Source organism: Zeus faber (genome assembly GCF_960531495.2).
Source record: "Zeus faber genome assembly, chromosome: 18".
Classification (NCBI taxonomy): domain Eukaryota; kingdom Metazoa; phylum Chordata; class Actinopteri; order Zeiformes; family Zeidae; genus Zeus; species Zeus faber.
The window spans coordinates 12,114,068-12,123,536 of NC_137210.1; the positions used below are offsets into that span (position 1 = coordinate 12,114,068).

The 9,469-nt window shown below is 45.8% G+C and overlaps 1 protein-coding gene across 1 annotated transcript in view; it reads left to right on the top strand.

Annotated features, from left to right (window-relative positions):
* Positions 1-1,896: 1,896 nt before the first annotated feature.
* Positions 1,897-9,469, top strand: part of tspan7 (tetraspanin 7) — an 8,973-nt gene continuing 1,400 nt past the window's right edge. The window contains exons 1-8 of the mRNA XM_080018684.1: positions 1,897-2,005; positions 4,969-5,157; positions 5,814-5,888; positions 5,995-6,090; positions 6,199-6,354; positions 8,087-8,170; positions 8,252-8,337; positions 8,431-9,469. The exon at positions 8,431-9,469 is cut by the window's right edge and continues 1,400 nt beyond it. Coding sequence (XP_079874810.1) covers positions 1,940-2,005; positions 4,969-5,157; positions 5,814-5,888; positions 5,995-6,090; positions 6,199-6,354; positions 8,087-8,170; positions 8,252-8,320 — 735 coding nt within the window. The 5' untranslated portion in view covers positions 1,897-1,939 and the 3' untranslated portion in view covers positions 8,321-8,337; positions 8,431-9,469. The remainder of the gene's footprint in view (positions 2,006-4,968; positions 5,158-5,813; positions 5,889-5,994; positions 6,091-6,198; positions 6,355-8,086; positions 8,171-8,251; positions 8,338-8,430) is intronic.

The window sequence follows — 9,469 nt, forward strand, 5'->3', positions numbered from 1 at the left end:
TGTCTGTAATGTTTAACATTTAAAACGTTCACTTTTTTGAAATTGTGTCTGAGCATTAGGCTTCACTCAAGGAAAACATGTTTCATCGGAAAACGACAATATTTTGGCTTTACTCTGAAAAGGTGCCAAATCTTCTCCATTTTCTTCGTTCATATCAGATGAGGATAGCTTGAACAAAAGAGCAAATGCAAAGAATTGTGAAATCGTTTTTACACTACACGCGTATACAAAGGTGGGAAAGTCAAATGGGAATTTTAAGACTATATATATATATATAGATGTATATAATCTTTATATCCCCCCCGTAGGTTCCGGGGCCTGCAGCATATTAAAACCTTGACCTGAGTGACAAATGTTATAGAGCAGACGGTTTGGGGGTAGGCGGCAACACAAAAAAGGGTGTCGATAGGTGATCAATACCAATCAGCCCCACTCGTTACGGTGTCCTAGCAAAGGCGCAGATTGACATTCCAGCCACCGCGTCACAAGTGTTCATGTCCAGCATTGATCCCGTCAGATTTGCATGTGTGAACTACCCAATCATTGTTATTTAAACAAAATATCAAATCACACCCTTATCGATTTCTGGGGGGTAATTCAGATATACATTCAGAAATGTGTGCGTATACACAGTGTATACGATTGTCGACGTGTCAATGTCCAAAATAGAGATTTAAAGGGGACCCATTACACATTTCAACGAGTTAATGTAGGTCTCTGAGGTTCCCAAAATATACTTTTGAATTCTTTTTTTGCTGAAAATGACCACTCAGAGTGTGCATTCTAACCATTCTAACGTGACTAAACCATCCTGTTTCAGTGGGTGGAGTCAATGGGGTTTAACCAACGAGCGCCGGGTTCTGTGAGCCAATGGGGTTTGAGCTTGAGTTCGGGGTTCTGTTGTGTTCGGTCTTTAAACTTTCCCATTTTTCCACCAAAATCAGTTTCTGAACAAATTTGAGGCAAAAAATGAGCAATCAAGTGGCTGAATCTTCACTCGAATTGGATCTACAAGGGCTCGTTTAAACGTTTGCCGCCGACAATACACAATTGTTTTTGGAATACCTAAATTTCCAGCGTCTGCGGATTTGTCACGGACGGTTGGGTGGAGTTACTCAGATGGGGGGCGGTTCTAATTCTCAGGAGACCCAACGTCGCTTCTTTTTTTTTTGGGTCAAAGGTTTCCCCACCCAGGCAGAAAAACAGAGCGAACACCTGCCTGGGTTGACTTATTTCGCCGTTTGTGCGTCAATAGGCTAATCAGAGGGTTGGCTAACCCTAACCCTAACCCACAACATGTGCACAAACGCTGGAAAAGTGAGTTTTTCACAATAGGTCGCCTTTAAAATGCGCTGCAGAATTTGACCGACATTGCTTTGAAACGGGCCTGGCGGCTATTATCTGGTACAAAGACTTCATATTCGCTTAATTCCGAAATATTTCATTGGTCTGAAGCAATAGAAAGAAATAATCTGCAAAACTCCAAAATAATACAAAAAAAAATGGCCTTAATCCTCTTCCCCTTAATCCTGTTTTATATATATATATATATATATATTTTAATATATCAATATATATATTAAATATGTATGAATATATTTTACATATATATATATTATTTATTTCATTTTTGAGACCAATAATAACGAATATTTTTTATATATATATATATATATATAATTATATAATTATATAAAATGTTTTATATAAGCGCACAATGAACACCTTAAGGATAATTTCACATCATTATATTTCACGAGAGAGAAACGTAAGCAATCGCATGAGCGGTGCCTTTTAATGATCTTGTCGGCGGCTGATATTGAAAAATAAATATTGTTAATATTATGGGGCTGGTGCGCGGCGGTGACGCTGTGGCGCATCACAGCGGCACCGCTCCTTCCACCGACGCGGACTGGATTCAGGGGCGACTGAAAGCACGATGGAGACCAAACCGGTGATCACCTGCCTCAAAACCCTCCTCATCGTCTATTCCTTCGTGTTCTGGGTACGTAGCCATTTATATTTACATTCATTTGAGGAAGAAGAAAAACAAACAAAAAAAACCGGGCGTCTTCCCGGAGGCGTCCTTGCGTGCTGCGTGTGCGGGAGGAAGCGCACCATCCTCACCACCACCACCACCACCATCGGTCCCCGCCATCCGCCTCATCAAGTGGTGCTTTTATTTTCCCACTAGGGATCTCGGTGTCGGTACCCGGGGGTGGTGTTTTCAATTTTTTGGGATCTTTTTTTTTTTTGAACGCTACACTGGGCGTCCATGTTCTGTTGGGGCGAGCGCCTCACTGGTGTCCGCGCCACAGACCGCGCTCGGCGCAATAACGGCGATGATGATGGTGATGATGATGATGATGATGATGATGATGATGATGATGATAATATTATCATCATTATTCTCGGGGTGGACGTCCTCACACCGTCGCGCGGAGACGGCGGGGGAATATTCTCGGCCCCGTATTCCGCCCAAACGTTCGCTTCAAGGCCGGCACCCTTGAGTCGGAACGCGGTGAAAATGTGGGGTTGTTGTTGCTGATCTTAAAGGGACATCGCACCGAAAACACCCACCGTCCCATTTTGTCGGGGCGCTCCTGTGCGACTTACAGAGGAGCGCCCTTATCTCGATTGCTGTGCGTGTAAGATGGCGATAACGCAAGTAAGAGACGTGGACATACCGACAAATCCCCCGAGTTGAACGGAATGGAATTCGAATTGAAACAGGTGCTCCCACAATGTTTTAACTCAGGAGGCGTTTGAGCACGACACAGCATTACAACTGCTGACCAGACGGGTGTTGAGATCCATATGGTGGTTTTAGCTGCAAATGTATTTCATTGTAAAATGTCAACATTCATTCCACTTTATTCATATGCAGTATGTAGGAATTGATGGCTTTTTCGAATCCAATCAGATAATGGGTTTCAGAATGGAGTTCAGAAAAAGACCCCCCCCCCTGCAGAGGAGTACAACCACCCTCATGACTGCATTATCGCTGCTCGAAATGAGGGGACCGTCCTCCTACACCTTATTTTTTTACCGGCCTGCTGCCATGTGTTGGTGTCACGGATCTGAACATTTATATTTAGTTGGGACAGGGCTCGGTCTTAGCGCTCCCCCGCGTCTCCAGCGTCAGATTTCAGACGTCCCTTCCGACGGGGGGATTCCAATGGACTTTTTAATTCCCAAGTCACTGAGTCCATTTGGGCCCTCGCATTGCCAACGGTCAATGGGTATACAAGCGCTGGGACAAAGTCCGAAGGGGAAGGGTGAGTTGGCTCGGCGGCTGTAGACCGTTTTTGGCATGAGTTGCAACCCTGGCAGCCCAGCAGATAATGTCCTACTTTGCTGTTTTGTGTTAGATAAAGGCCGACGGGCACAAACTGGACAGTTCAATTTACCAGACGCTGTTGTGTCCAGGGAGCCACACTGCCACCCAGACCCCTTCTGTCTCTTTATTGGGACAAGGGTCGCCGTGGTATAAAACCTCACGGTGGCTGGCATGGCGTTGAATTTCAAACTCAGTAAAAGGGGGGCGGGGTGGAGGGGAGCAGTGTGGGGGGGGGGTTTGTGTGTTGGCTGTTCGGAATTCAGTTTCGGAGAAGGAGTCTAGACAGCCTGCCCCTGCTCCTCAGCCCCGATTTCCCCGTCGGCTTTAAGTAAGCGCCCACGGATCTCCGAGATGATCCACGGTTTGGCATTCAAGAGCGGGCCTCTATTTGAGAGAGAGAGAGAGAGAGAGAGAGAGAGAGAGAGAGAGAGGGTTCGCCGTCAAAACAATCGCCTGCCTTTCTTCGACCACCCCTGGTCACCTCTGATTTTTTTCTTTTTTTTTTTTAGAACTAAGAAGCTTGACGGCACATGGTGAAACTAGCTTCTATAAGCTGAATTCTTCCTCAAAAAATGTATTTTTATCCCTTCATAAGTTCGTCGAAACGGGATTGCGAAAACAATGGGGGGGGAAAAAAGAAGGCACTCCTTATTCTTTGAAATATGTATCAGTTTCCGAAAATCGAAAGGCTTAAAATAGAGGCTAAAAAATAAAACACAATTTCCCATTAACAGAATCTATACAGTCCATTGGTAACCTTCAAATGTATTCAAAGGGCCCGTCTTGGTTCATAGGAGGGCCGCATTTGGGTCCCCGGCGCCACCCATTGGATATCCCCTGTCTCCACCTTTGGACTCCAGTGGGGTTCCTCAGGACGCATGACCATCAAGCCTTCTTTTTTTTACAAAATGGACACGTCCCCTCTGGTCAGATGAGACGGCAGCAGGAGCGTTGGGATGATGGTGATGATGATGATGATGATGATGATGATGAGTTGGCACCACCAGCGGCACTGGTTGCCGGCTCCCGTTCCCAGTAAGACAGCCCCCAGCTGAGCCACACGCTGGGCTCAGCCGCCTCGCACAACACGCTCCTTTATGCGTGGCGCTCATTTGAAATGCTAAGAAGGAGCGCAACAGGAGGAAGCGTCTCGCCGCCGATCAAAGAGCCCTTTTGATTCGTCTCCTGTCCTTTGAGGGTGTGCGTGTGCGTGTTTGTCCGTGTGCGTGTGTGTGTGTGTGTGTGTGTGTGTGTGTGTGTGTGTGTGTGTGTGTGTGTGTATATACGTTGGATTTTGTGGGTTTTTTTTGTGTGTGAGCACACGCTTATATCCACAAAGCAGGTGATGCATCTCAAAGTCAAGCTGCCTTCCCCCCTCAAATACCCCCCCCCCCCACCCAGTCTCTAATCACGCTGCTTTCTTGTTCCACCTTGATCTGCGTGTCTCCACCTCCCTCCCTCCTCTCTCTAGACCACTGTGTGCTAATACCGTACAAGGTGGTGGATAAAGGTCTTTTCCCTCCTTTCATTCTCTCTTCCTCTCCCTCTCTCTCTCTCTCTCTCCCTTTCTTCTTTTTTTTTTTTTTTTCTCGCGCGCTCTCCCCGCCCGCCCTCTCACCGTCGGACAGATAACGGGGGCTATCCTGCTGGCAGTGGGGGTATGGGGGAAGCTGATGCTCGGGCCGTACATCTCCCTGATCGCCGACAACTCCACCAACGCCCCCTACGTCCTCATCGGCACCGGCACCGTCATCATCGTCTTCGGCCTGTTCGGATGCTTTGCCACCTGCAGGGGAAGCCCATGGATGCTCAAGCTGGTGAAAGGCGCTGGGAGGGAGGGAGGGAGGGAGGGAGGGAGGGAGGGGAGCAGGGATGGAGATGTGTGTCGGAAATGTTGATTAATTAGCCTTGGGGTCACATGATAAAGGGAATAATGGTTGACCTCTATCTTGTGGAGGAGGGATTGGAAATTCAATAGTTGCTACAGGGAAAATCATGCTATTGATGGCAGGAAAGCGTGTGTGTGTGCCTGTGTGTGTGTATGCCTATATAATTTAAAAGGACAAAATACCTGGATACCCATCAGCATTAGTAGGACACTTAGGCTTTAATAGTGTTTTTTTTTTTAGCTTTTATAAGTCATTATAAGACTGTTTTATAAGTCATTTAAAAATATTTTATATGCATTTTCTGATTTACCCTCATGGTAAAAAAGAATGCTGTCTTATGCCGACATAATCACAAGCTAATCTTAAACGAGTCATTTTACAAGTCATAATACATTTGTGTTTAGACTTTTTTTAATACGACTATTTTACAAGTCATTTTAAAATATTTTATTTGGATTTTGCTCTTGTGGTAAAACAATATTTACACTGTTCTATGTCTGCATAAACAGGAACTAATCCAAAAAGATTTCCATGCACAATATGCAAACCTCTCTATCCCCCCCCCCCCACCCCTCCGACCGCAGTACGCCATGTTCCTCTCTCTGGTCTTCCTGGCCGAGCTCGTGGCCGGCATCTCGGGATTTGTCTTCCGTCATGAGGTCAGTGGCTTTTCACCACATTGTCTCGGATGAGCCTTTCCGTCACGGCCCGGGGGAAAGTACCCCGAGTGCCTCGATGCCATGGGGCTCTGTTTTGGTGTCGCAGATCAAGGGGACCTTCCTGAGGACGTACACAGACGCTGTGCTGAACTACAACGTGGACAACGAGGCGAGCCGCGCCGTCGACAATCTGCAGCACAACGTGAGTCCGGCGCTACGCGTGACGCGACCGCAGCCATCTGTGGCTGTTGTTTTTATCCCCTCATCCCTTCCTGTCTTGTTTTCTCTCGCTCTCCCCCCCCCCCCGCAGCTGCGTTGCTGCGGCGTGTACAACTACACCAGCTGGTTGGCCAGTGTGTACTATCCAGCCAACGGCCTCCCCCCCAGCTGTTGCCTCAACGCCTCTGACTGCAGCGCCCAGGACCTCCGCAACGCCACTGTCGCCCCCAGCAAGGTCTACCACCAGGTCAGCCTGTGTTTGTGTGTGTGTGTGTGTGTGTGTGTGTGTGTGTGTGTGTGTGTGTGTGTGTGATTCTGTGTCTGTGTCTGTGTCTGTGTCTGTGTCTGTGTCTGTGTGTGTGTGTGTGTGCGCGCGCGCGCCCGCTGTACTTATGTGAACCCGTGTTGTCGCTGGTTGGCTTCCTGCGACAACTGTTTATCTCTGTGTCCCCCATTTGTCTGCCGCTCGCCTAAATATGACCTTACGGTTCGTCAGTCCGTGTGCTGCTTTATTTATTTGCGACGGGTGGTCGTAAGTTACTTCTTCACAGCTGAGTGATTGTGTCTCGATTTAAAATAACAAAATATGTCAGAAAATGGGAGTGCTCAGTCTACCGGTGATAGAAAGTAGTTTTCACAGCTGGAAATGTATGATTTTCAATGAATGACCCTTTAAAAGCCCCTTTATTTAGTGTTTGTAGAGTGTGCACAAATTAAAAAATACTCACTATTTCATTAAAATATTATGCGATTTCAATATTAAAAGAGATTTATAGGGGGGCCTGGTGGCTAAAGCACTAATTGTGCATACCACTTAGACGAAATGTGCTATAACCCAGGTTTGAATCTGGCATGTGCTGCATGTCTCTCCTCCTCGCTACCCAAATATTTCCTGTCACTCTTCACTGGACTATATGTAAAGGCATAAATTGCCCCAAAAATACATTAAAGAAAATACATTTATAGTTGTAAATATGATTACACCCAACGTAAACGCTAATAACGTGATTATTTTATAGATGTAACCTATTCGTTCTTAGTTACTGTATTTTCTCAAATATAAACCGGTAGTCAAATAAAAAAATCAGAACAAATAAAAGCCTGCCTCATACACAGACCGGGGTAAAAACGGATCGGCGCTGTTCCGGCGCGGCGCGCCGCTGTCAAACAAAGCAAATAAAAACCCTTTGTTTTATTGTAGCTGTATTTAATTTGCTCAATTTCCTCGAGCTGCCTCGCAGATCACAGCTGAGCGCCCTCGCTCTCCATGGTTTCAAGCAGGAAGTGATGCGTTCAAGACGAACTCGGTAAACTGTAATTTCCCCCATCCGGCGCTGGCTACCACCAGAAGTGGGACTTTCAGGATAAATACTAGCTCTCTCTTTTTTCACAATACATGTGATTTAAAAATCATACTAAAATATGATCAAATTTACCATTATTCAGACGGATGGAATTTGATATGAAGGCCTGCCTCCAATATAAGCCTGCTTCCAATAAAGGCCTGGTACCCTCTGCAGCTGAGGTAAATACAGGCCTCGCTCACTATTTGAGGAAGTACGGTAGTTTTAAGCCCTGTTCCAATAACTCTAGTTTGTCATTCAGTGGTCAACAATTTCAACTCACCCGGGCCCATCCGAAAATCTTTGCACACTGAAAAAAATCATTGAATTGGAGTCAATTGGATGAATTTGAAAAAAAATGCTTTAATTTGTTCAACCTATATATTTTTTTAGGTGTTATCTACTTGAAATGTGCATCCTGGCTTCTCAATTTTAAGTCGAGAGCACCTAAAAATATATATATATTTAACAAAATCCAATGAGTCCAATTCAATGGGGGGTTATTTCAGTGCAGACGTTGTGTTTGCCTTTTGCCGGATTCAGTGTAGATCCCACTATAGTGCAGAGCATTGTCCTTACCTCTCCCCTCTCACACGTTTATGAGCCCTGCTGAACCACGTACCCCTTATGTTCCAGGGTTGCTATGAGCTGGTGACGTCCTTCATGGAAACCAACATGGCCATCATCGCAGGGGTGACGTTTGGGATCGCCTTCTCCCAGGTAACAGAGATCGATGCACGAAGGCGTTTGGCGGATGTCGTCCTGATGTCATAGTGTCGTGACGACGCCTGTCTCCTTCAGATGATCGGCATGCTGTTGGCCTGCTGTCTGTCCAGGATCATCACGGCCAACCAGTATGAGATGGTGTAGCGGATGTGGTAGGGCGGGTGAGTGACGTCCGTACCAACTAAATCACACACAAAATGAATACACCGCCTATTTTTTTTTGGAGGGGTCTGGTAAGGCTGTTGTTTTTCCAGGGAGACGAAAAGGCGGGAAGAAGAGATTTGCGCCTCACGTACGAGGTGAAATAGAGGAGAGGACCGTACCACTAGCACACTTGTGAAGAGAAGTTTTTTCCCTCCCTCTCTCTCCCTCTCTCTCTCTCTCTCTCTCTCTCTCTCTCTCTCTCTCCCTCTCTCTCCCCCTCTGATCTTAAATGTTATATCTTAATGTAACCGATTTGTAAAAACACCATTCCTCAATTCTCGCCCGCCGCAGCGTCGTTCCACGCGATGCTTTTTCACGCCGCCGCTCATTCTAGAAGTTGCTCGGCGACACTTATCTGGGATCAGCCGCCGCTCGCCGCTCGCCCTGCTCCGCTGGGGGGGGGGGGGGGGTTTCGACGGAGTTGATCTCAGATAGTGACGCGGCGCAACTTCATTCCACAGATGGAGGCAGCATGCGCTTTGTTTCCTTCTGTCACCGGGGTCGCAAAAAAAAAACAACATTCTTGTGTTCTTGTGAATTGATCCTAACAAAAGCTTTAAAAAAAAAAAAAAAAAACGACAACAAAAAAAACCCCCATCACGTTAAAGGAAAAAAACAAAAAAGAAAGAAAAAAAAAAAAAAACCTGGATTGAATTTACTTTCATTTTGTATATACAGTAATACTGTATATTGATGTGGTTGTGAAACGTTTCTTTTTGAACCGAGAATCTCTAATGAGGTTGATATTTTATGAAAATGACTGTGACTGCGGAGGGCGGCGGTGAGGGGGCCAGTGATTTCCATGTACTGGATATGTAAAGGAGTCACCATTCAGCTCCGGATCAAGTGTCGTGTAACGATACGTTATAGACTAAATAATGTCAGGTGACGCGTGAAATTGATCCCTTTTTCAATATGGTCTACAGCCCCAATGCCGGATGTGTATATAAAACATTAATTTGTTTGTACTGGGAAGCGAGTCCTTATATAAATATATCGATTCGAGGTATATACAAACACACTGCTTTTTAATGCACATTTTAAGGGATATCATTCTTCTTTGGTTTGGTCTTGCACTGGAACTTGAGA